General features: G+C 54.3%; 1 protein-coding gene across 2 annotated transcripts; it reads right to left on the reverse strand.

The window, feature by feature from the left end:
* On the reverse strand, positions 1–16,510 carry SARS1 (seryl-tRNA synthetase 1). Of its 2 annotated transcripts, none has more exons than XM_078609471.1 (12): positions 16,324–16,510; positions 13,347–13,557; positions 12,425–12,495; positions 11,481–11,561; positions 10,468–10,626; positions 9,830–9,973; positions 9,015–9,170; positions 6,653–6,874; positions 4,016–4,145; positions 2,555–2,712; positions 1,849–1,978; positions 1–970 (listed from the first exon to the last, which is right to left on the reverse strand). In XM_078609471.1, the coding sequence occupies exons 2-12, from the start codon at positions 13,480–13,482 to the stop codon at positions 843–845; spliced, it is 1,515 nt and encodes a 504-aa protein (XP_078465597.1). In that variant the 5' UTR covers positions 13,483–13,557; positions 16,324–16,510; the 3' UTR covers positions 1–842. The 2 variants fall into 2 exon arrangements, with proteins under 2 accessions (XP_078465597.1, XP_078465598.1); XM_078609472.1 differs by having other exon boundaries at positions 16,218–16,422.
* Between the last annotated feature and the right edge of the window lie 10,726 nt (positions 16,511–27,236).

The raw sequence follows: 27,236 nt of genomic DNA on the forward strand, positions 1-27,236 counted from the left end.
CCCATTCACTTGAGCTTTATTTAATCGATACTCCCACGACAAACCGAACAAGGATGCGTCGCATCTCGCAGCAAGGAACACACGACTCGTCGTTAACCGTGGTACGAAAAACCAACGCCATTGAGAGTCGCGCAAACCAGGACCGACCACACCGGCCTCTTTCCACACCACAGGGAACACGGAGCAATTGCACGATACAGGGTGGATGTAAACGAGGGAGTGATTAGCCCCGGGGGTGAAGGTTAAGTCCCGTAAAATAAAATCCCTCTTTACTTTTAAGCCAACGGTTCCCAGGACCCCAGGTTTGGTCTGCAGTGAGAAACAGCCCACGTCAAGCAGCCAGCATAAATCGGCACTGTCAAAGTTGCAATTGACAAGTGTTTCTTAAATTGAGCAAGGATATTTCTAAAAGCTTTTGAAAAATTACAATAGCCCCGAGGGATATTTTCACAGATATCCTACTGGACATCTGTGAAAGAGCTTCATAACTCATCGGATTTCTCCAGGACAAATAAAAGATTCTGATTCTGGGAGATCAGGAACCACCGATCAATGCAGGAGCTCGTGTCTCGATCCCGTTCACTCGAGCGGTTGTGCTGCCGCCATCTTTATCTCTGTGCGCCATCCCACGTTTAAATAGAAGGCAATGGGAGGAGATGCGTAGAGAGGTACCCACATCCAGACACACGCGACGCCACAAATCCTAGGGTTACGGGTGGGTTTAATCATTGACAGCCCCGACGCTGCAATCCATGCGATCATTGTTGAGGAGGTGTAACACCCATGTGAGAGTTATGTTTGCGGGAGTGCAAGCAGTAGTTGAGCGTGGCAGTGCAGGCCACCTAGGCGTCATTGACGGCCATGTTGCCCAGGTTGGCAGCGAGGCCGTCTCCCTTGCCACGCTTCTGCTTCTTGATCTGTTCCTGGTCAATGGGAGCCGACTTCACAAACTTCAACTCCTCCTTCAACCCTGCAGAGAAAACACGCAAACAACCACGTGTGGGCCCGCGCGGTTCGTTCAGTACCGAAAATCCCCACAATTCTGGACGAGTCTCTACACTAGCAGTACACTGGGCCGGGATGAGAGTTCACGTGATTCTGACTCCTGGTCTGCTCATGTCCCAAACACCTGAAAAATTCCATCACTTCACAATTGTCCACGGTCACTCACTTAAATAAAACAATTTTATTTTACCAGGAAACGCTCGCTGAGCTATATAGCTATTTTTCAGAAGTGATCTGGCCACAAATGATAGCTTAAAGAAGTGGCTTCTCATGTGGAAATTTATATCAGACAAATACTCTAAACGCATGTTTCTAAATGTGGAAGGAAAAACCGGAGTACTCTGAGAAAAATTCACGCGACCACGAAGAGACTTGCAAACTCTAAATATACAGGCGTTAGGGTCGGGATCAAATCCACGACCTCCTGTATACCAGGCGAGGTAGTTAACATCTCGCCACCGTGACGCCCACACTCTCCCAGCTGCATCACAATGCAACGCTGATGGTTCTGTGCGACGACTTCACTTTCCGTTGCATCTAATATTTGTTCTTGTCTGTTTACACATTGGTGCAACAATCACAACACTTCCATGTGAATGTCTCTTTTACTTAATGTCACTGCAGAATGGTTGGGTTTTCTCCAATTTGTATTTGTTTGCTTATGCTCTAATTTCTATTTGCTGTACTTTTTTATGTTATTGCTTTCATCATCTTGGTGACCTAGGCCAGCGATGCTTTCAAGCGAGACTCATCCTGGCCTCTCGAGTTCCCATTTGATCACACAAAATAAACCTGAATGTGCGAGCGAGTGGTGCGGTGGTCAGTGCGGTGCTTCGTTCGTACCGGGAGGCATGAATGGCCGTAGAACCTCGGGGACCACCACGCCAGTCTCGGTCTGGTAGGTCTCCAGGATGGCGCAGATGGTGCGTGTCGTGGCACACATGGTGGCATTCAACATGTGCACAAACTCCGCCTGCACGCGTTCGCCGCACACATGCCCATGTCACCCACGTCACCCTCGGCAAGCGTCGGCCCAGTGGCCTCCGCATGTAGGTGCTCGCTAACCAGCACTTGCCCCCAACGGTTTGCACAAGCTACACTGGAGATCTTTGTGTTTGGGGGCCATCCATAAATGACGTCACGCGATTTTGGACGATTTTTGACCCCCCGCCCCTCGTCACAAAAAGTAAGACCCCCCCTCAAATATGACGTCACAAAGCTCTACCCCCCCCCCCCCCACAAAAAATAAAACATGCTTCAAATCGCTTTAAACTATTGTCATTGTAGCGCATATTTAATATGCCGCTGCACTCTGATGTTGTAGAAGAAAACATTTATTAAAAAGTCTATTTAATTAAGTAGAACGTGTTGTCTATATTTATTTAAAGTTGCGCATTTTGATGTGACGTCACATTTCTCAACCCCCCCCCCCCCCCCCCCGTCGTCGCACATCGTCACAGATTATCACAAATGTCTGACCCCCCCCCCTCGGTGCGTGACGTCAGAGCCATAGCGAGAGTAGGCAAGAGACCGTGGAGGAGACACCTGCCTTGTCCATCATTTTCTTGGTTTGGCCGTAGCGTATACGCAGGCGCCGCGCCTGATAGTCGGTGCAGTTTGAGCAGGACACGAGCTCCCGGAATGCGGCAGAGCCGGGGAACCACGCCTCCAAGTCCAGCTTCTTGGCGGCCGCGTGGTTGAGTGCCCCTAGAGGTCGGTGTGGCATGAAGTTGCGCGCGCGTGTGTTAAGGGTTTTTCGACACGAGCAACACGACGCACGCAGCCTCCACTCATCACCACACACAGCAATACACAATACCACACCTCACACATCACCACACACACACACAGCCACCGTCAATAACAGCCACCATTCACCACAAAGTGGCGGTGACTTCATCGTGGCGCTTGTGCCAGGCTAGGTGTACCTTGAGGCCACGTGAAGTGTCAAAGGCTCACTGCTGGCGGGTCACGGGACAGACCCAGGTGCTATGGATTGACTGAGATGTCTGGCAGATGCACCACCCGCGCTCCCCACTGTGCCAACTTGCCAAGCCACAACATTTACAATCTGAGTACGACGTTTTGCCAGTAATTATAACTAGCTTCATCAGGCGACAGCCAGATTTGTGGAGAAGTCCACCTGTTTCGTTCCTTATATAGAGGCATAGATATGGTGACCAGACTTCTGTGCTCTTGCGCAAAGTGGGGGGGGGATTAATGAGCCAACATACAATTTGCATGCGCATTATGCGAGCCCTTTGATCGTGTCCTTCCTGTCCATTGTGTGTATTAAAATTGCCGTACCAACGGTAATCCCTATTGAAGTATGGTGCCCTGTATAGGCGATGCATTTCAACAATGTATTATTTGACGATTCGCTTCCACGCAGCACGAAGCCGGTAGCTATCACCGCAGCACTAAGTCGGAGCCCACTGCCGGCAGCAGACTAATACGCACTCGGAGGCCAGGTGCGAGTCACCTTGTGCCCACAAGGACTGCTGCCACTGGGTGTATACGCTTACAAAAGCGTTCAGAAGGGTTGTGATGCCAGTTTGCTCTCTCCGAAACAGCACGGAGTCGAGGAGGGCCGGGCCCCACCAAACACACGAACCGCTCTCCAACGGGTGGTGGCAGTGCAGGTGGGCGCCACGATGGTGAGATGTTAACTATCTTGCCTGGTAACCAGGAAGTCGTGGGTTTGATCCCGACCCTGACACCTGTATATTTAAAGTTTGCATGTTCTCCCCGTGGTCTCGTGTATTTTTCTCCAGGTCCTCCGGTTTTTCCCTCCACATTTACAAACAAGTGCGTTTAGAGTATTTGGCTGATAAAAACATTTCCACATGACAAGCCACTTCGTCGAGCTATCATTTGTGGCCAGGTCGCTTCTGAAAAAGAGCTACATAGCTCAGTGGGCCTTGACCTGGTAAAATTAAAATAGTTTAGTGTACAGTTTAGGTGTGGCCGTGTAGCCGTGGTGCGTGCGAGCGGGGCGGGCGATGCGCACCGGACACGATGTTCACGATGCGGTACGGGATGCCCAGCTCTTGATAGAAGCCCTCCGCCGTCTTCACCATTTCGTCAAACATCTCCCAGGACTTGTTGTCGTGGGGCGACGTGTAAACAAACTGCTCGATCTGCACGAAAACAGCCACAGAGGCGAGTTAAACCCCATCGAGGTACCGAGTTGAACCCCCACTCCACCGTGTAATGCAAAGCAGCTTCCCCTTCCCTCCCGTGTTTATTGAGTTTGTGACCCATGCTTGGTCAGGATTGGGCAATGACATAGCCCATAGACTCACACATTGCCCATAGACTCACATTGCCCATAGACTCACACACAGCCCATAGACTCACATTGCCCATAGAGTCACACACAGCCCATAGACTCACACAAAGCCCATATACTCACATTGCCCATACACTCACACAAAGCCCATAGACTCACATTGCCCATACACTCACACAAAGCCCATAGACTCACATTGCCCATACACTCACACAACGCCCATAGACTCACACATAGCCCATAGACTCACACATAGCCCATAGACTCACATATTGCCCATAGACTCACACATTGCCCATAGACTCACATTGCCCATTGACGTGTTGCTCTTGTTGTGTAATGAGCTTGTGAGTAGGGCCTGCCGACTCATCGCATACAGAATGAGCTTTCCCTGGATTCCTCAACGTGAGTCATCGCACACCCTGTGCCATTTTATTGAGGGACTGTGTGTTGTCTTGGTGTGGTCTGGGACTGCTTTTGTTGTTGTTTTGCTGCCTTGCTCAAGCTTGCATTTCGTGTTGAAAAATCGCCATGAATTAATGTACTTATGCAATTTGTAAATACAGTAGAACCTCGGAGATCAAACGCCTCAGAACTCGAACAATTTGTTGATCGAAAAAAAATTTCGACCATTTTTTGCCCCGGATATCGAACAAAAATTCGGAGGTCGAACAACTGGAAAGAACCTGTCTGGGCCGAGACGCGTAGCCAGGGCGACCGAGACAAAGACGAATGACCCAGTTTGCACGTAGCTCTCGCTCAGTGCAGACCCGCAAAACATCGTTCCGTTACTGCATTGAGTCACTTCAGAAACATCTTAAAACGGAGGCAGAAACAATCCTCTCTTGATCAGTTTTTAGTAAAAAGGCCCTCAAGTGAATCACAGTTAGTGCTAGAAAAAAGGCAAAGAAAATAAAGAACCCCAGAAGGGCAGTTACCCAACGTTTTTATGGAGGGGGACTCCCCTTCCAAGCAACACTGACACTTCCTCCTCCTCCCCTCCTCACCACCTTCCACTCAAGCCATCCACTCTCCTTACTACAGGTAAAGTGAAGTTCAATGTTCATTTATTCTATTCATTATAACTGTGTTTCTTGTTTTTTGTTTCCTTTTATGTACTGTACTGTATTTTAATATTGTAAATTTTGTGTAAAAATGGCCCATAATAGGAGCATCCTTGGGTGGAGAACCAATTAATGCTATTTCCATTCATTCTTATGGGGAAAATTGATTCGGTGTTCCAACAAATCGGTGTTCGAACACGGTTTTGGAAGTAATTAAGTTCGATCTCCGAGATACCACTGTATATACTTTATTTGTAGTGACTTGCCTACCTTTTCTCTATTTTGCACTCCTATTGTTTTGTACTGTTTGTTGTTGTAACTTGCTGACCCGCCCCCTACTGGACATCAGTGAAAAAGACCTTCACAGCTCAGCGGATTCCTCCAGTCTCAATGAAGTCTGAATCTGATTCTCTCCCAGGATTCCTCAACGCGAGTCTACGGCGCTGGGGCCGACCGCCGCGTGGGGCGATGTAGAGGCAGGAGAGGCAGTCGACGGCCGCAGGAGTGACGTGGTGGCGAATGTCTGAGAGGCTGGGAGCTGGTGGCTACCGCTGCATGCGGCCTCTAATGCTGCACTGTGGAGTTAGGGGTTCGTAGTTCATGCACAGATTCATGATCCCCTCTCTATACCCATGGGCATCAACGTGGCCACCATCTCATGGCTTTCTAGCATCTCATGGCAGTACAGCAAGTGGGTTAACTTGCATCTGAATGGGGATTGTGTTACCCCCACCTCACGTGCGTGTGTGTGTGTGTGTGATTTCTCCGGGCACTCCTCTTCCATTGCACACGTATATAACACTCGTGAATGGAGCGAATGAAACCTGTGCAGCACGTTACAATTCTACATACACAATTGATACTTGGGTTAAGAAACAGAATGATCTGGTCAAATTTGTGTCGTAAGACGCTCCTACACCTGACAAATTACAAAAACTTAAGTCGTCAACTGGCTTTAAGGCGTTTAACGCGCGTAGTCTCGTATTGTCTCGGCTCTCTCACCCGGTAAGTTAGACAGCGATTCTCACAGCCACATTTAGCCATTAGATACGCGACGTCTTCGATCGAGACTGCATCAAGCATCATCAGTACGAGGCCCAGGAAGCCCAAACAAAGCAAAGGGAAGCTGGAGTACGCGGCGTTTGTGGGCAGGCGCCATGCCGTGCGCCCGCACGCGTCATCGAATTGGTTCGCTCGCGGCCTGCACTCCTCGCTCCGCTGCGTTCGTTGTTTTTCTCTAAGTCACCTTCAAACTCATCACCACGGCGGCAACGATGGCGACGACCCTCACCTTCTCAAACTGGTGCACGCGGAAGATGCCGCGCGTGTCGCGCCCGTGCGAGCCGACCTCCTGGCGGAAGCAGGAGGAGAGGCCCGCGTAGCGCATCGGGAGCTGCTCCGGCTTGAGCCACTCGTCGCGGTGGAAGGCCGCGATGGGCTGCTCCGACGTGGCGATGAGGTACCTCTCGTCGACGGAGCTGTCGTCGGCGCGCTCGCTGCCCTTGCCCACCACCTGGCGCGACCCGGCGTGCGCACGTGTGTGTTGCGTGTATCAGCGGGCGTGTTTGCACACGTGGGGAGCGGTGTGGCGCAGTGGTGGCGAGTGTGCCGAGTACAAAACCAGCAACTGGAGTTCGATTCCCGCTTACAGCCAACATCGGTGACGAATACATGAACTGGTCCTGGACACAAATGAGTACCTGGTGCGACGTGTAAACATTAATAGTGGGAAGACAAAGGCGGCCGGGCGTGGTGCTGGCCACCGACCCCCCCTCTTGTCCCATGCAGGCCTTCATAGGTGCTCGCTAATAGCACTTGCCCCAACTGTCTGTTAAGGTAAAAATCACGACGTTTCGGAGGCAACACAAGCTTCCGTCTTCAGGTGGAACCGTCACAGCCACGACAGCTGTATCAAGTATCAAGTAATACAGCTGTCGTGGCTGTGACGGTTCCACCTGAAGACGGAAGCTTGTGTTGCCTCCGAAACGTCGTGATTTTTATTTTATTTTACTTTTATTAATTTTAATGTTTTGCCTACGTGACTTTACCGAAAAAACCTAAGAATATGAATCCTTGCAGTCACGAAAGCTTCAAATCTAGAATGTCTGTTAAGGCTATACGGGGATCTTTATATGAGTATTTTTGTATGCAGCGTGACTGTGGGTGAGCATAGTTTTATTTCTTACTATTATTATTGTTTATTTATCACAAAATCTAGACTCTTTTTAGGGAGGGTCCTGCCAACTATTCGCAGTAGGGAGAGCGATGTTGCTGTATGCGATCCCAATTTGACACTGGTAACCCTGAATGTGTTCTTCAAAGAACACGCGTAAAATGAAATTTCGTAAATCGGAACGGCTTTTCCCATTAACTTCATACAAAAAAATTTAGGGATGTGTTTCAAGACATTTCAACTCTACCCCTAACCTAAAAATGTACACCTATATCACTTTTCACAATACCTAAATATTAATTTTAAAAACGAATATTAAAACGATTGAATAAAAACTAATTTTAAAATAAAATTAACCTTTTCAGGGAACTCACCAAAAGATGTGCATGTTGATATGACTGGAAAGATGATGTGGAGGCATTACCGTTGCACTGTAAGCATAGCGCGATGCTGTCATGGATGGATGACGCAGCCTCCCGGTGCTTTTTGTTGCATGATATCAAGGCGCGTGCTGGAGTGCGGTGTGGGACGTTCACCCACGCACCCACCCACCCACGCACCCACCCACCCACCCACGCACCCACCCACGCACGCACGCACACACCCACCCACCCACCCACCCACGCACCCACCCACCCACCCACGCACCCACCCACGCACGCACGCACACACCCACCCACCCACGCACCCACCCACCCACCCACGCACCCACCCACCCACCCACGCACCCACCCACGCACGCACCCACCCACCCACGTACGCACCCACCCACCCACGCACACACCCACCCACGCACCCACCCACGCACGCACGCACGCACGCACCCACCCACCCACGCACGCACCCACGCACCCACCCACCCACACACGCACGCACCCACGCACCCACGCACCCACCCACGCACCCACCCACCCACCCACGCACGCACCCAACCACGCACGCACCCACGCACGCACGCACCCACGCACGCACCCACCCAAGCACGCACCCACCCACGCACGCACGCACCCACGCACGCACGCACCCACCCACCCAAGCACGCACCCACCCACGCACGCACGCACCCACGCACGCACGCACCCACCCACCCACGCACGCACCCACCCACGCACGCACGCACCCACGCACGCACGCACCCACCCACGCACGCACCCACGCACGCACACACCCACCCACGCACCCACCCACCCACACATGCACGCACCCACCAACGCACGCACCCACGCACGCACCCACCCACGCACGCACCCACGCACGCACCCACCCACCCACGCACACACCCAACCACCCACACACGCACCCACCCACGCACCCACCCACGCACGCACGCACCCACGCACGCACCCACGCACGCACGCACGCACCCACACACCCACCCATGCACACACCCACCCACCCATGCACGCACCCATGCACACACCCACCCACCCACCCATGCACGCACCCACCCACCCATGCACTCACGCACGCATGTACACACCTTGTAGAGCTCCTCGTCAAACTGGCTGAGCTGGGCCACCTCCTGCATGACCTCCTTGCGCATGAAGAAGGGCGGGTAGAGCGGCGTGTAGCCCTGGCTGTAGAGTCGCTGCAGCGCCAGCTGGATCAACGCCTGCTCCAGGAACACCAGCGGGCCCTGACGGAACGATCGCAAGCGGGAGTTTAGTTTTTTGATACCAACACAGTCACTGAGCACGAGCCCGAAGGAGAGACATGCGACCGGCCGACCGCGATGCCGACCGAACTCGTCACCTCCGGGTGTCGCCACGTCTGCGTCAACGTCAGTCGCTGCAGACACACAACTCCGTCACACACACAAAAAACAATCCTCTCTTGACCCCGAAGGACCAAAACGTCAAGCGACCAGAAACAAACAGTGCTCTTGATAGATCCAAGAGTGTAATGGGCTTCTTGAATTGGGCACGGTTATGGTAGAAGAGATGACGGGAAGAGGGAATTCCAAAGTGGAGCAGTGCAGGGAGGAAGCATGAAGTGAAGAAATGCGTCGTGCATCTTCAGCAAAATCCCCGAAGTCGGTATGAAATGGCTCAACATTGTATCTTCAATGAAACGCAACGTGACGGACAGCGCAGCACCACGCACGCACCTGTTATTGTGATTGCTCTCGTTAACCCAGGAACAGCCTCACCGCGTCCCAAGAGTATTTTTCAGGAGGGTTCTGCCAAGATTTCCAACAGCTAGTTCTACAGCACCCTTCATCTTCAAATGACAAAATGGCCCACGCAGAAAAGGCCCGCAGAAGCGGATAATCCGGAGCTCACTCCGAGAGCTCACCTTGAGGAAGTAGCCCCTGCTGCCCGACACGATGGCCGCCTTCTCGCCCTCGTACCCGTCCACCATCACCACGAGGTCGACGTGTGAGTAGCGCTTGCGGACGGTGACGTCGCCCCACGTGCGCTCCACCTTGTTGTCCGCGTCCTGGACACACACGAGCGGTCGCCCACGACACCCACCGGACCCCGTCGCGCTCTCATCATCATCATCATCTCCACCTCGTCATCTCCACAGCGTCACACCGGCACGGCACTGGGACGCGACACGAAGACGCGTGCGCGACACGCACACGCTGCATGATGCTGTGTGTGCATGTTATGCTACGTCTGTGCGAGTCCGTGTGTGTCTGGGTGAAGCTGTCTGTGTGGGTCCGTGTGTGCATGTTATGCTACGTCTGTGCGAGTCCGTATGTCTGTTTGTGTCTGTGTGTTGCGTGAGGCTGTCTGTGTGGGTGTCTACATGAGGCTGTCTGTGTGGGTCTGTGTGTGAGGCTGTCTCTTTGGGTCTGTGCGTGACCCTGTGCCAGTTTGCGTGTCTGCATAATTCTATGTCTGTGTGTGTCTGCGTGTCGCTGTTATGTTTCTGAGTCTGCGTGTCTGTGCGACGCCGAGTCCTCGTGATGACGGAGAATGCCTCACCTCGTCGTTGCTCACGGGCACCGAGGGGTGCAGGATGTTGCCAACCTCACGGAGGCTGTCGAGGCGCACGGCCTCCAGGCGCAGGCGCTCGGTGTCGCCGAGCGCGATCGCGTTGTCGATCTGCAGGCGCAGCACCTTGATCTGCGCCACCGACAGCGCCTGCAACAGCAACGCAAAGTCTCCCCCTGTAGCCTTGAACAGTCTCGAAGGGCAGATGCTTTCAGCGAGCACCTATTAAGGCCGGCACAGCGCACGACGGGCAAACAATGCTCTCGGCCGTTTTTGTCTCCAGGCCGCAGTGCTGATGTTTATGCACTGCAACATGAACTTATTTAAAGATGAGTCGACCTAGGGGAGGCTCAGGATAGGTGCAGACTTTCGTCACCGACGTTAATTGCAAACGAGAATCGAACCCAACTCGCTGGGTTCGTAGCACAATGTGCTAACCACTGCGCCACCGTTCCCCACATACACACGGTGCTTGATTGCAGTGCTACACCTTTACCAGCATTGTTGCTTGATCTGCTCCGTGATTTGGTCTACCGGGAGCTGCACTGGGCACCATCCCTCCCGGCTAGCTGGTAGGGAGATGCACGTAAAGTTGAATCACAGTCAACAGCATGTGTGGTCCTGCTGCTCAATTGAGAATTGAGGCATTGGCGCTCACCAGTGGTGCAAATTCCACATGCCTATAATGAGGGAGAGCCACTGTTCATCTTCCCCAAAACGTGGCACTCAATGTATCGACTCCACAGAATGACGGGCAGAGTCGATTCTCTGACCAGGATTTGAGCTCGCCACCGTCTGACTGCGTTCGCGAGCACTGCCGCCGCGCCACCTGTTTGTCGGGTTCCGCCCAACAAGCTCGTCGTCGCGCATCTCCGGACGCGATAACGGCCCCGGCGAGCACTTCTCAACTAAACGCTCTGCCCAGGCCAACTGGCAGGCTGCCGCTCACAGCAGCGGCGACGGTGCTCGCGCGGTGCCACAACTGCCCGCGGCTGAGTGCTTACGGCCAACGCGTCCGCCGTGAGCTCATCGAGGCCCGGCGTCCCCTCGGGGAGAGTCTCGTCTTGCCCAGGATCTTCCTTCTTCTACAAACACGCACATGCACACATACACGCGGCGTCAACCACCGCTGCTGCAGAACCAGTGCACGCACTTTCGCCGCACCTCCGATGAACACGGTTGGCTACGCACGGCGAGAAATAAGTTCAACATACGCACGGGGCAGTACGAGGGGGGACGTCGGGTTTCACGTGGTTACAAAGCAGGATTCGGAGCAGGTGACGTCATTCGAAACGAGTTGGTCATTCACGGTCCAAATTACACCACAAATTGTTAGGAAATACGCAGAGCAATCGTCGTCTCCGACTGATAAACCTTGGCAGAACCCTCCTGAAAATTTGTTTCGAGACTCGGTGAGGCTTCCCAGGGACACAAGCGTGTGACAATAATTGATAATACCCCTTTTCCACTGACACATTCGAGGCGAGCCAGCACGGTGCCTGAGCCCAACTACCCGAGGAGAAGTATGAATCTAGCTTGGGGCCAAGCGGGGCCAAGCGGGGCCAAGGCGTGGGGGGCTAACGACGCATGCGGTGTGCGCGTGGCGTGCCCCTGCCAGGTCTGGTTACGTGCCAAGGCGCAGAATCCCGAAGTCAATCAGCCACGGGACATTCGCTTGGTGCCATGCTAGTGGTCAATGCGACCATGCCTGTGGCTGCCGACGTGGCCATGCCAGTGGTCAGTGGCGACGGTGGCACTACCACAGTGGCACTACCACAGTGGCACTACCACTGTGGCACTACCACTGTGACACTACCACTGTGGCACTACCACTGTGGCACTACCACTGTGGCCCCCCCCAGCGAGGACTCTGACGCAAGAGTCGAGCATCCGAGCCTCGGGCAAGCGGGGAGACGCGTTCTGGTCTCGCGATCGCTGGCGCTCGCACCTTCATCTTGTCGCCGATGGTTTTGCTGCACAGATTCTTGAGCTTGTTGAGGTTGTCAGCGCGGTACCTGCCTGTACGAGACATCGCACATCGCCACACGCCGCGTGGTCATCACATCACCATTTATCATCATCACAAAGACAATACCGCCCGCATTACATATTTAGCATACCACATCCTACACTGCACCACATACCAAGCCACATATCCAATACCACACCAAACAAGCCAAAGGTCCCCTATATAGCCTAAACAGACTGTTGGACCAAGTGCTGTTAGTGAGCCCCTATGAAACCCGGCACACGAGGGGGTGGGTGGCCAGCACCAGTGGCTGGCCACCTTTGTCTCCCCGAGTGGCGATGTTTAAAAACGGCACCGGGTACTCATTTGAGGTTGAGTAGATCTAGGGGAGGCCCAGGAACGGTGTCGATAATCGTTACTGGTGTTGGCCGTGAGCAAGAATGGAACTCGCTGGGTTTGAAGCGCAGCGTGCTAACCACTCTACTACCGCTCCTCTTCGCACTACACATACCACCACATCGCGTACCCAATACCACACACACCACACGTGGGGAGTGGTAGTGTAGCGGTTAGCGCGGCCGCCCGAGTTCCATTCCCGCTCATGGCCAACATCAGTGACGATTATTTGAACCGGTCCTGGGCCTCCCCTTGGTCGACTCAGCCTAAAATGAGTACCCGGTGCGGTGTGTAAAGGGAGACAAAGGCGGCCGGGCGTGGTGTTGGCCACCAACCCCCTGGTGTGCCGTGCCCGCCTTCATAGGCGCTCGCTAACAGCACTTGCCTCAGCAGTCTGTTACAGGCTATACGGGGGACCTTTGTCTTTGTGTCGTGACGCCCCCACGGTGCCTGTGCCAGGCTAGGTGCAGGGTGTGGAGGACGCGGATTTGTCCGCTGCACTCACAGGCGCGCCACTGCGTGTCGGCCTGCACCAGGGTGTCCACCAGGCACACGTCTTTGTATCTCCGCGTCTGGTTCTCGCGCACCCGTGCCGGGTCGCCCCCCTTGTCCGCGCGGAACAGGTCCAGGTCGAGCACCATGGCGACGGGGCCTGCTGCTGCTGCTCCTCCTCCTCTTCAAAACCTCGTGGTCCTTTTTCACGGTCCTTCCTCCTGCTGCACGACACACACCACGACACACACACATGACACACACACATGACACACACACACACGACACACACACACACACGACAACACACACACACACACACGACACACACACACACACGACACACACACGACACACACGACACACACGACACACACACACACGACACACACACGACACACATACACACACGACACACACACGACACACACGACACACACACACACGACAACACACACACACACACGACACACACACGACACACACGACACACACACACACGACACACACACGACACACACGACACACACACACACGACACACACACGACACACATACACACACGACACACACACGACACACACGACACACACACACACGACAACACACACACACGACACACACACACGATACACACACCTCGTCTCCCTCCACTGCGCGTCTCACCTCGCCACATCGTCAACATATTGCTCGCTCCATCTCCCTCTTGACCCACCTCGCTTCCCCATTCCCCAGCTACTACTCTCACTTCCCTCTAGCTCCTACCTCCTCCTCGTCTAGTGCTCGTCTCTACCCCCCCCCCCCCGAACCTCGTCTCTCTCCCCTCCGTCTCTCACCCCCCCCGTCTCTCCCCCCCCCCCTCCGTCTCTTACCCCCCCCCTCCGTCTCTTACCCCCCCCTCCGTCTCTTACCCCCCCCCCTCCGTCTCTTACCCCCCCCCTCCGTCTCTTACCCCCCCCCCGTCTCTCCCCCCCCCCACCGTCTCTTACCCCCCCCCCTCCGTCTCTTACCCCCCCCCCGTCTCTCCCCCCCCCTCCGTCTCTTACCCCCCCCTCCGTCTCTTACCCCCCCCCCCCCGTCTCTCCCCCCCCCCCCACCGTCTCTTACCCCCCCCTCCGTCTCTTACCCCCCCCCCGTCTCTCCCCCCCCCTCCGTCTCTTACCCCCCCCTCCGTCTCTTACCCCCCCCCCCGTCTCTCCCCCCCCCCCTCCGTCTCTTACCCCCCCCCCTCCGTCTCTTACCCCCCCCTCCGTCTCTTACCCCCCCCCTCCGTCTCTTCCCCCTACCCCCCCCGTCTCTTACCCCCCCACCGTCTCTTACCCCCCCCTCCATCTCTTACCCCCCCCCCGTCTCTCCCCCCCCCACCGTCTCTTACCCCCCCCCTCCGTCTCTTACCCCCCTCCGTCTCTCCCCCCCCCCCCTCCGTCTCTTACCCCCCTCCGTCTCTCACCCCCCCCCCCCTCCGTCTCTTACCCCCCTCCGTCTCTTACCCCCCCCCCCTCCGTCTCTTACCCCCCCCCCCCTCCGTCTCTTACCCCCCCCCCCTCCGTCTCTTACCCCCCCCCTCCGTCTCTTACCCCCCCCCCCTCCGTCTCTTACCCCCCCCTCCGTCTCTTACCCCCCCCCACCGTCTCTTACCCCCCCCCCCCACCGTCTCTTACCCCCCCCCGTCTCTTACCCCCCCCCCCCTCCGTCTCTTACCCCCCCCTCCCTCTCTTACCCCCCCTCCGTCTCTTACCCCCCTCCGTCTCTTACCCCCCTCCGTCTCTTACCCCCCCCCCTCCGTCTCTTACCCCCCCCCCTCCGTCTCTTACCCCCCCCCACCGTCTCTCACCCCCCCCCCCTCCGTCTCTTACCCCCCCCACACCGTCTCTCACCCCCCCCCCCCACCGTCTCTCACCCCCCCTCCGTCTCTCACCCCCCCCTCCGTCTCTCACCCCCCCCCTCCGTCTCTTACCCCCCCCCCCTCCGTCTCTTACCCCCCCCCTCCGTCTCTTACCCCCCCCTCCGTCTCTTACCCCCCCCTCCGTCTCTTACCCCCCCCCCGTCTCTCCCACCCCCCCCACCGTCTCTTACCCCCCCCCGTCTCTTACCCCCCCCCCTCCGTCTCTTACCCCCCCCTCCGTCTCTTACCCCCCTCCGTCTCTCACCCCCCCCCTCCGTCTCTTACCCCCCCCCTCCGTCTCTTACCCCCCCCCCCTCCGTCTCTTACCCCCCCCCACCGTCTCTCACCCCCCCCCCTCCGTCTCTTACCCCCCCCACACCGTCTCTCACCCCCCCCCCCACCGTCTCTCACCCCCCCTCCGTCTCTCACCCCCCCCCTCCGTCTCTTACCCCCCCCGTCTCTCCCCCCCACCGTCTCTTACCCCCCCCCTCCGTCTCTTACCCCCCCCCCCCACCGTCTCTCACCCCCCCCCTCCGTCTCTCACCCCCCCCCTCCGTCTCTTACCCCCCCCGTCTCTCCCCCCCACCGTCTCTTACCCCCCCCTCCGTCTCTCACCCCCCCCCCTCCGTCTCTCACCCCCCCCCTCCGTCTCTCACCCCCCCCCCTCCGTCTCTTACCCCCCCCCCCCCGTCTCTTACCCCCCCCTCCGTCTCTTACCCCCCCCCCCCCCCGTCTCTCCCCCCCCTCCGTCTCTTACCCCCCCCCTCCGTCTCTTACCCCCCCCCCTCCGTCTCTTACCCCCCCCCCCCTCCGTCTCTTACCCCCCCCCCCCCTCCGTCTCTTACCCCCCCCCCCTCCGTCTCTTACCCCGTCTCTCTCCTCTCCCCATATCCTACCTCGTCTCTCTCCTCCTCGTCTCTCTCTCCACCTCCTTCTCTCTCCTCTCCCCGTCTCTCTCTCTCTCCGCCTAGTCTCTCCTCGTCTCTCCCCGTCTCTTACCTTGTCTCTCTCCTCCTCGTCTCTCTCCCCTGCTCCTCGTCTCTCCCCGTCTCTCTCCTGCTCCTCGTCTCTCTTCTCCTGCTCCTCGTCTCCCCACGTCTCTTACCTTGTCTCTCTCCTCCTCGTCTCTCTCCCCTGCTCCTCGTCTCGTCTCTCTCCTCCTCGTCTCTCTCCGCCGCCTCTCGCCCTCTCCACCTCGTTCAATGAGGCTGATGCAACCCGCGCATTGCGCATGCGCAACACGCCTGCGCCGCCCACGTGGCCGTGCGGCGTGACGCTCGGTCACGTGGGTGGGGGGGTGCTGCCCGTGGCATTTGGTAAACCCACCGCTGTCAACCTCCTGTACACTATACACTACACTACTATACACTACACCAGTGGTTCTTAACCTTGTTGGAGGTACTGAACCCCACCAGTTTCATATGCGCATTCACCGAACCCTTCTTAATTGGAAAAATAAAACATGATTTTTTCAAATTCAAAACATAGGTATATGTTTTACTGGCGCACAAAATGAACCGTGCATCAACATCACTGGGTTCAAAGAACAAAACCAGCAAAACATGATTTTCACACAAAAACAAAATAATGAATACTTACTGCAAATCAGTGTGACTTCTGCTGTTGCCTTTCAGAGACCAGTTCAGAAATGCGCGGCTTCACCTTGGCAAGTGCCACTCTCATGTCATTTTCGCAACAAAGTCTGTTCCTTTTCTTCGTTTTTATGTCCAGCATCCTCGAAAAGGATTGCTCGCAAAGATATGTTGTAACAAACGGTATGAAAATCTCCAGGGCTTTCTTAGCAATAACAGGGTACGTTACCATTTGTTGACACCAAAACGTTGAGAGCGTTGTTGTTCTGAAGAGTTGCTGTTGAGCCTGGCTCTGCTGAATTTCAATGATTTCGTCGAGGTATTCATCATTGACATCTGCTGTCTCAACACTAAACGCGAACGGCTGTCTCACCCATGCTGGATATGACTCTCTTGTAGGGAAGTATCCGTCGAGAGACTTTGCAAGCTCATCTAAGTGCGTGGCAATTCCTTGCTTCAGTTCCGCGGGTACAGAAATGTCTCCGATTCCAGATACATCTTCGATCTTACTTACATAGTCGTCCAGCAGGGGAAAGTTTGCGAAGTTATCGTTCTCTGTTCGTCGTTTCCATAACGGTATCTTTTTTTTTAAAAGCCTTCAGGTTTTCCTCCGCTTCAATGATGTTGACTCCACCGCCCTGCATCTGCTGATTCAGATGATTGAGAGCTGCGAAGATATCAGCCATGTACGCTAAAATGAGAATGAACTCAGAATTTTTGAAGCAATCTGCATGACAATGTTGGTGCTCTTGCAAAAACAGGGCTAATTCCACACGCATGGCAAAAACACGATTCAGCACCTGTCCCCGGGATAACCACCGAACGTTAGAATGGTACAGAAGTACCTCGAATTCAGAGCCCATTTCTTTACACAGCTCACTGAAGATGCGGTGCCTCAGAGCACTATTTCGCACATAGTTCACGCATTCCACTACAATTTTTAATACTTCTGTCCGTTTTGGAGGCAAGGTTTTGTTGCCAACGCATGCCTGTGCAGAATACAATGCGTAACAATGATGTGTGGTGCATCGGCTTTCACTAGCGCACCAAAACCACACCATCTTCCCAGCATGACTGGAGCTCCGTCCGAACAAACTGCAGAAACCATATCCCACGAAAGATTGTTGTCTTTGAAGAAGTCATCCACAAGTTTCTTCACATCGGCTGCCTTAGTTGTTGTTGTAAGAGGCTTACAAAATAAAAAAAAATCTTCCTTTATCACGTCGTCTTTCACATAGCGCACGAATACAGCAAGCTGGCTTAGATTGGAAACGTCTGTGGTCTCGTCGAGTTGCAGGCTGAATTTTGCCGGGCTTGAAATCAGATCTGCAACTACTTGAGCCAAGATGTCTTTGCTCATGTCCTCTATTCTGTCGCTGATGGTGTCATTTGAAAGAGGAATTTGGGATAACTTAACTGTAGCCGCTTTCCCAGCATGATATTCGACATCTTCAACACAGCTGGTTTTATGAGTGTTTCACCAATGGTGTGTGGCTTGCCCTGCTTTGCAATCAGGTAAGCAACTGCGTACGATGCTGTGAGGATCGGTTTGTTGATGGGTACAAAGCCGAGAACAGGCAGAGTAGCCTTTTCATCGAATCTGGCTCTCTTCACCTTGAATTCAGCGAGCGTGGTGTTCTTGTATTCCCCATCTCCATGCAGCTTAAGGAAGTGTTGCCTTAGTTTTGCCGGTGCTAGACTAGAATTGCTCAACTTGGCATTGCGAATCATTCAGTTAGGACGCTGACTCCCATCACGTTCCGTTATACATGTGAATCCATATTGTACATATTCGTCCGACCACTTTCTTTTTTTGCTCGACATAGTTAGTATGAAGGCATTAAAATATTAAGAAAGAAATCACACGACGTACCATCACGACAGTCACAAGTCGACTACCGAGCGCACCAAATTCCCTGCAGCACAGATAGGCCAAGCGATGTAGCGTGATCACTTGCAGCCAATAATGGCCAAGCCGGACGTGTCATCAAAAATCATGAGTCGGGTGTGTGACTTAACCTCCGCCGAACCCCTGAGACTGACTCACCGAACCCCTGGGGTTCGATCGAACCCAGGTTAAGAACCACTGCACTACACTATACTCTACTACACTACTATACACTACACTACTATAGACTACACTACTATACACTACACTAAACACTACACTATACACTACACTATACACTATACTACTATACACGACTACATACCTGTCAACCCCTACCTGATTACAGACCAATTCAGATCTTATTGGTCACCCCGTGCCTTTATAAATCTCAGCGTTCGTTCTACAAAGTCCCATCACAGGGGAGAGACACAAAGACACATGTTGTTGTTGTTGCCCGCATTGAAACGCCTGTACGCCGTACGGACCTGAAAACGCAATTTCCCTGTACAAGAATACGGGGTGACCCGTATCGATTGACAGCTATGCAAACCTATTTTGCTCTTTGTCGCTTGCCTCCGGTTGGTGGTGGATCCGAGGTCATACTCTTTATTTTTTTTCAGTAAAGTCACATAGGTAAAAAAAATGAAAACAACTAAATTAATTCACAAAAATAAAATAAAAATGAAAACAAATAAATTAAATCACGACGTTTCGGAAGCAACACAAGCTCCCGTCTTCAGTAGTGAAATTCACGACAGTAATTTTGCTGTGGCGGTTCCACCTGAAGACGGAGGCTTGTGTTGCTTCCGAAACGTCGTGATTTAATTGATTCGTTTTCATTTTTATTTTATTTTTGTGAATTAATGTAGTTTTCAACAACAAAAAAACCTACGTGACTTTACCGAAAAAACCAAAGAGTATGGATCTTTGCAGTCACGAAAACTTCAAATCTAGATCCGAGGTCAATCGCGAAACTCGACACAACGCTTGAACTCCAGGCCAACGCTGCGTTATCAGTGCTCACATGTTTACTCCTGTGCAACCCTGCAGAGCCAGTGACCGTGGAAAATCCACGTTCGTATGGCGGGGGAAAGTCCTACCTAGGATAACCACGGTTGACTTCGCCCCCAATTTCCCCTAGATACTATCTCATCTCATCACCATTGTTCAACCACCACCAACACTGTCACGACACACTTCCCACTCACCAACCCACCCACTCGCCACACCGTCACAACACTCCTCTTTCTGCTGCCTCTTCCCTCCCATCGCCGTCTATTTCACCCCCAAGCTCCTATAAGAACTTGGCTCAGTTCGAGAAGAGAGTTTCACAACTCGTATCTATTACAGCCTTGAGTGCGGCTTGTTGCTGGCTGCTGAGCCACGAGATGGCATGCGATGTCACCGCAGAGCTTGTGCCAGGCTTGGTGCACGTTGGGGCGATCACGTGTCGTCGTGTCGAAGGCTGCTCGCAGGAGATCAGGGGACAGACCCAGGTGGCACGGGTTGACTGAGATGACCGGCAGATGTGTAGGGGTGTTACGGAGGGGCTGTTATAGAATGGGATCAGATGGGAAAGAAACACAGTGGGCGTGGCTATGTCGGTGCACGGGAAGGTGCTCCCAGCGACGTCCGCATCGGGCAGCCTGGGGGGCTGACTCGGAGCTGGGATCCCCCGGGGCCCCACCCCTCAGCGGGGGTTTTGGTATAAAAGGGGATGAGCCGGAGGGCTCAGGGAGAGATGTCGAAGCTAACCAGTGAAGACTGAAGATCGTCGTAGGTAGAGCCCTGGACTCCCCTGGATCGCCGCCCTTATCAGGGCCGAACAGGATCGAGCCAGCGGCGTGGTCCCGAGAGCCAGAGCCGGTGCTCTTGTACGAGCTGGTCTGGGACTCCGGGTACCGTGAGCCCGACTTACCAGTGTCGGCCTAGCTAGCCTCCCCTAGCCCGTTAGTGGAGGACCCAGAGGTAGGCTAGGCGTAGCTAGAGAGTGTATCCCCAGTTAGACGGGTGAGGGGGCCGATACCCCCTCCAGTGTTGTATGTCAGTGTTGTGCAGTACCGACACGGAATAAATACGTGTGCCTCCAAACCCCGGCGTCCAGTCTCCTGGAACATTATTACAGATGCACCACCTGTGCTCCCAATTGTGTAAAAAAAAAATGTTCAATCACAGTTCCTATGACCACTGTTACATTGCTTTTATAGATTTATTTTGGTGATTTCGAAAACGTTTTGGTTTAACCATATTTGTTTGTTGTATGTCAGAGTTAGACTGATAACTTTAATCTAAATTGTCTTATGGTTGTTATCGTTTCACTTGCATCCCACTGGGATTTTTGCACACAGCGTTGACATACGGTGTTTTTTCTGGAAGACTTTGCTGTTTTTTCCTGGATATTTCTGTTTGCGCATAGCCAATTTAAGATGTTTCTTGTTCATGTTTCTGCTTGTTGCGGTTGCACCCGATTCAAGAGCCGAATGGCTCACAGGGCTATAACCAAATAAACTAAACTGAAATGAAACTGAAACTTGCTGCGTTTTATCCTCCTGGCACTCCAATCATTGTTTTGAACGTCGCTCCTCCGCCCTCCAGTTTTTTGCTGGAGGGCGACTGCCTCCAGCTGTCCTGTAGCTTGACAGTGCACCTTGCGTGGCACTGCCCAGTAGCGTCCTTCACAAGCCTCCTCCTCCACACCACACACACCGACCCACCGATGGGAAAAAGAGCCACACGGGCTCCAGTAAACACACTCACGCGCGTTTATTGACGCAGTGGCTCAACATTGGAACTTAAAGTTCCCTAGTTTAAAACCGCAACCGAATAACAAAAGTAGCTTATGCAAACGGAGAAAAGCCATAGCTAATTTCACTCTAAAAACAAGTTATGAAATGTAAGACCTGCGATTCTCGTGAAATCAATTCGGTGTCGAGTTGCGATGAGATGCACGTGAAAGTCTGAATATTTATACTGGAGGAATCCGATGAGTTTTAAAGCTCTTTTTCACAGATATCCAGGCGGGTTCCGTTTACGGGGACGCCGTGCATCGGCGGTGCCGGCAACTGCTTCTCACGCACGCACGGCTCCAGTGTTACAACTAAACTCACTCCCAGGCCACGTGGCTGCAGGGGTGTTTAAAAAAAAAAACTTTTATAATTTAATGTGGAGGGACAGATATGTGAGGGGCGGCGGCGTTGGCGTGATTTGTAAGTGGCCTTACCACTCTTGTGATCGAGTAAAGAAATGACGGCAAGCAGTCGCATTATTCCGGTTGGTACGCACGCCGCAGTATTAATCGGGGTGGGCGGCCTGCCGGATTCGAACCGCGAACCTCTGCAACTAGCGGCCAACGCGCGACCACCGCTCCGGGCCGCTCACCACGCCCCCGTGGGAAGAATTGCAAAACGCAAAATCTCCCTTAAAAAAAACGGAATCCGAATTTCTTAAATCTGAAACGCGTCGCTAGCTTCTAGTCCATAATCCAGGAATCCTCAGTGGCACAGAATTGCACTTATAAAGTACTGCATGTAACAGATGCCTTCTTAATGCGAGAGGGCAAAGCGTGAGATGTGAATCGGAAGGGGGAAAAAAAAACCGACGCGTTATTCACGGGCGAACCACGGGGGGTGGTGGGGGAGGAGGGGGAGGAGGGGGGTCGTCGCAAATCCATGCACGAGTCCACGGGAGCGATCCGCGCAGATCAGAACGACACTCACACACGACCATTCGTGTCGCGTCCACGCCGCGTTCAGCCACCGCACTGCAGGTCACAGCAACAACTCAACAACCCCCCCCCCCCTAACGCGCCGCACTCCAGGTGACCTCAATTCTCATTCCTGCGTCATCCCTCGCGCGGCTCCACTCTGGAATTCCACCCAATTGTCCCCCCCACCCCTCACACGCACACACACCAAGCTCTCATAACGAGCACAACCCTGGCTCAATTCAAGCCACGTGTCACACTCTCTGTCCATCACCGCGACGATGCGACTCGTGCCGTTTGCTGCTGGCCGCTTGACGTTTTGGGCCCGCGCTGTGCAACGGTGTCGAAAACAAACAAACAGAAAAAAAACCGCGTGAACAGAAACGACGACCTCCTCGGGTCACCCTGCGGTCACAGCACTCACGGGCGAGAGGCGATCACCTCGGTAACGGCCCCACCCCGAGCCAAGCTGCTCCTTCTCCCACGACACCCCGTGAAGAGAAACTTCATCACTCGACCGGTTCACGCAGCCAAAGCACAATGTCCGGGTCTACGAATGACCCGTTCACAGCCGACGGTGACCTCCGCACAGTCCCAATACAGTGGTCAACTCCCTTTTAGGCAAAAAATCCCCCCCCCCGTATAGCCTCACCAGACTTTTGGGGCAAGTGATATTGGCGAGCACCTATTAAGGCCAACACGGCACGCGAGGGGGTGGGTGGCCACTACGATGTCTGACCCACCTTTGTCCCCCGAGTGCCGATGTTTATATACACTAAACTATTTTTATTTTTTTACCAGGTAAGGCCCACTGAGCTGTACAGCTCCTTTTCAGAATCGACCTGCCCACGAATGATCGATCGACAAATTGGCTTATCATGTGGAAATTTCTCGCAGCCAAATCCTCTAAATGCATGTTTTCTAAACGTGGAGGGAAAAACCGGAGGACCCGGATAGAAATCCACTTGACCACAGGGAGGCCACGCAAACTCCAAATATACAGGCGTCGGAGTCGGGCTAGAACCCACAACCTCCTGCACACCAGGTGAGGTAGTTCACATCTCACCACCGTGGTTCCCCACTGCACCAGGTACTCAATTAAGGCTGAGTCGACCTATGGGAGGCCCAAGACCGGTTCGGATAATCATCACTGTCGGTCGCCGGCAGTAATCGAACTCGGGTGGCCGGGTTCGGAGGTGCAGCACGCCAACCGCTACACCCAGGCACAGAGGCAGGCATTGCAGCCCACAGCGGAGAGCGATCACCGCGGGATCAGGGCACGGGGAAACCGAGCGGGCCCGGCCCTGCGGACACGAGTGGGGGCTGGAGCCCCCCGTGCCGGGCTGGCGTGTGCGGTGCGTGCAGCCGCTGTCGCGACCGGGCGAGGGCGGTTAGGCATCGCTTTGATACCGGGGGGCGGCTGGAGTTGGTTTCTCATTGTGGCACGAGAACGCCGGTAACACCGCTTTGAACCGGTTCGCCGTGCGAATATAAAAGTTTCAGTCGCAGTTTGAGGTTTCTCGAATTGGCGCCAATCACAGTCCTCCACAGTTGCGTGCGGTGGGGTAAAGTATGGGTACGCCCATCTCTACGAACATACCTGGTCAGCTGAGAAGAATGTACCAAACTCCCTCTAAACCTTTAGCGGAAGCCAATTGGGTTACCGGGTTACCGATCATAGTTTAATAACCCTCACTGAGTGTGGGAGAGTGTAGAGGGGAGGGAGGAGTGTGGGTGAGTGGGGTGTGGGGTGTGTCAGGGAGGAGTGTTGGTGAGTGTAGAGGGCAAGTAGGAGTGTAGGTGAGTGGGTGATTGTAGAGGAAATCCAGCCTCACCTCTGTGATGGTGTCAAATGATAATACTGTGATTGTAAGCAATGCCATTGGGAGAAGGCTGTGCTGATGCTAATCAGCTGTTACCCTCATGGCACTCACAGCCACAACAGAGGCGAATGGGGGCGCTGGACTGGTGCGAGGGGCTGGTGAGCCCCTCACCTTTCAATCATGTCCCAAAACCACGAATTAAACACCAAACTAAACTTGTGCCGGGGGCTCCGAGGGGGTCAGGCAACCATGACGTCATCTGACTAAACCATGTTTGGCCGAGTTCAGAGACTTAACCCCCCACCTCCACGACCCTTGGGGTTCATCCAGAAACAACGGGCAATCACTGCGGCTGACCATGTGGAATGTGGACATGCTCACTGTGGAGGAAAGGCTGACATTCCTCCGTCGGGAACTTGACCGCTACTGTCTGGACCTCTATGAAATATAGGAGGGGGGCGGTGGACTGGTTCTGGCTCCAGTCACCACAGGGATGGACAGTCCTCCTCTCTCAGGGCTGGAAACTATCAAACAACACCGAGTGGCACTTCTTGGGCAGTGGTTGTAGGAGGCTGCTAAATACCGGTGCAGACCATGGGCTTGTATTCACCACGCTGTTCTGGCATCGGTGCATCCACATGCCAGGTCCGTTTAGAACATCTGCTGGACTGCGGTGATGGAACAGCGGATACAGGCCCATGTCCTTGAGATCACATCAATGAAGGGCGGAGGAGCGACGCTCGCAACGAGTGGAGATAAACCGCAGCGAGTTGGCACAGTGAGAAGCACAGGTGGTGGTGCATCTGCCAGTCATCGCAGCCCACCCATGGCACCTGGGTCTGTCCCGTGACCTCCTGCCAGCAGCAGCGAGCCTTCCACACTCCAAGTGATAGCCGTAATGTGCAATGAGCCTGGCACTAACGCCGTGGTCATGTCACCACCACTCAGGGGTGAACTGCTGTTTTACAGGAAAGGCAGGGGTGTAGGGACGTGGAGAGAATTAGGTGAGTCCATAAGAGTGTGGGTGAGTGGGTGAGTGTAGAGTGGGTGAGTGTGGAGGTGAGTGGGTGAGTGTAGAGTGGGTGAGTGTAGAGTGGGTGAGTGTAGAGTGGGTAAGTGTGGTGGGGGTGAGTGTGGTGGGGGTGAGTGTAGAGTGGGTGAGTGTGGTGGGGTGAGTGTAGAGTGGGTGAGTGTAGAGTGGGTGAGTGTAGTGGGGTGAGTGTAGAGTGGGTGAGTGTAGAGTGGGTAAGTGTGGTGGGGGTGAGTGTGGTGGGGTGAGTGTAGAGTGGGTGAGTGTAGAGTGGGTGAGTGTAGAGTGGGTGAGTGTGGAGGTGAGTGGGTGAGTGTAGAGTGGGTGAGTGTAGAGTGGGTGAGTGTAGAGTGGGTGAGTGTAGAGTGGGTAAGTGTGGTGGGGGTGAGTGTGGTGGGGGTGAGTGTAGAGTGGGTGAGTGTGGTGGGGTGAGTGTAGAGTGGGTGAGTGTAGAGTGGGTGAGTGTAGTGGGGTGAGTGTAGAGTGGGTGAGTGTAGAGTGGGTAAGTGTGGTGGGGGTGAGTGTGGTGGGGGTGAGTGTAGAGTGGGTGAGTGTGGTGGGGGTGAGTGTGGTGGGGGTGAGTGTAGAGTGGGTGAGTGTGGTGGGGTGAGTGTAGAGTGGGTGAGTGTAGTGGGGTGAGTGTAGAGTGGGTGAGTGTAGAGTGGGTAAGTGTGGTGGGGGTGAGTGTGGTGGGGGTGAGTGTAGAGTGGGTGAGTGTAGAGTGGGTGAGTGTAGAGTGGATGAGTGTAGAGTGGGTGAGTGTGGTGGGGTGAGTGTAGAGTGGGTGAGTGTAGAGTGGATGAGTGTAGAGTGGGTGAGTGTGGTGGGGTGAGTGTACAGTGGGTGAGTGTGGTGGGGTGAGTGTAGAGTGGGTGAGTGTAGAGTGGGTGAGTGTAGAGTGGGTGAGTGTAGAGTGGATGAGTGTAGAGTGGGTGAGTGTAGAGTGGGTGAGTGTGGTGGGGTGAGTGTACAGTGGGTGAGTGTGGTGGGGTGAGTGTAGAGTGGGTGAGTGTAGAGTGGGTGAGTGTAGAGTGGGTGAGTGTAGAGTGGGTGAGTGTAGAGTGGGTGAGTGTAGAGTGGGTGAGTGTAGAGTGGGTGAGTGTAGAGTGGGTGAGTGTAAAGTGGGTGAGTGTAGAGTGGGTGAGTGTGGTGGGGGTGAGTGTAGAGTGGGTGAGTGTAGAGTGGGTGAGTGTAGAGTGGGTAAGTGTGGTGGGGGTGAGTGTGGTGGGGGTGAGTGTAGAGTGGGTGAGTGTGGTGGGGTGAGTGTAGAGTGGGTGAGTGTAGTGGGGTGAGTGTAGAGTGGGTGAGTGTAGAGTGGCTAAGTGTGGTGGGGGTGAGTGTGGTGGGGGTGAGTGTAGAGTGGGTGAGTGTAGAGTGGGTGAGTGTAGAGTGGATGAGTGTAGAGTGGGTGAGTGTGGTGGGGTGAGTGTAGAGTGGGTGAGTGTAGAGTGGATGAGTGTAGAGTGGGTGAGTGTGGTGGGGTGAGTGTAGAGTGGGTGAGTGTGGTGGGGTGAGTGTAGAGTGGGTGAGTGTAGAGTGGGTGAGTGTAGAGTGGGTGAGTGTAGAGTGGGTGAGTGTAGAGTGGGTGAGTGTAGAGTGGGTGAGTGTAAAGTGGGTGAGTGTAGAGTGGGTGAGTGTGGTGGGGGTGAGTGTAGAGTGGGTGAGTGTAGAGTGGGTGAGTGTAGAGTGGGTGAGTGTAGAGTGGGTGAGTGTAGTGGGGTGAGTGTGGTGGGGGTGAGTGTAGTGGGGTGAGTGTAGAGTGGGTGAGTGTAGAGTGGGTGAGTGTGGTGGGGGTGAGTGTGGTGAGGGTGAGTGTAGAGTGGGTGAGTGTAGAGTGGATGAGTGTAGAGTGGGTGAGTGTGGTGGGGGTGAGTGTAGTGGGGTGAGTGTAGAGTGGGTGAGTGTAGAGTGGGTGAGTGTGGTGGGGGTGAGTGTGGTGAGGGTGAGTGTAGAGTGGGCGAGTGTAGAGTGGATGAGTG

This window comes from Lampetra planeri, chromosome 32 (assembly GCF_965212315.1).
Source record: "Lampetra planeri chromosome 32, kcLamPlan1.2.h2, whole genome shotgun sequence".
Lineage (NCBI taxonomy): Eukaryota > Metazoa > Chordata > Hyperoartia > Petromyzontiformes > Petromyzontidae > Lampetra > Lampetra planeri.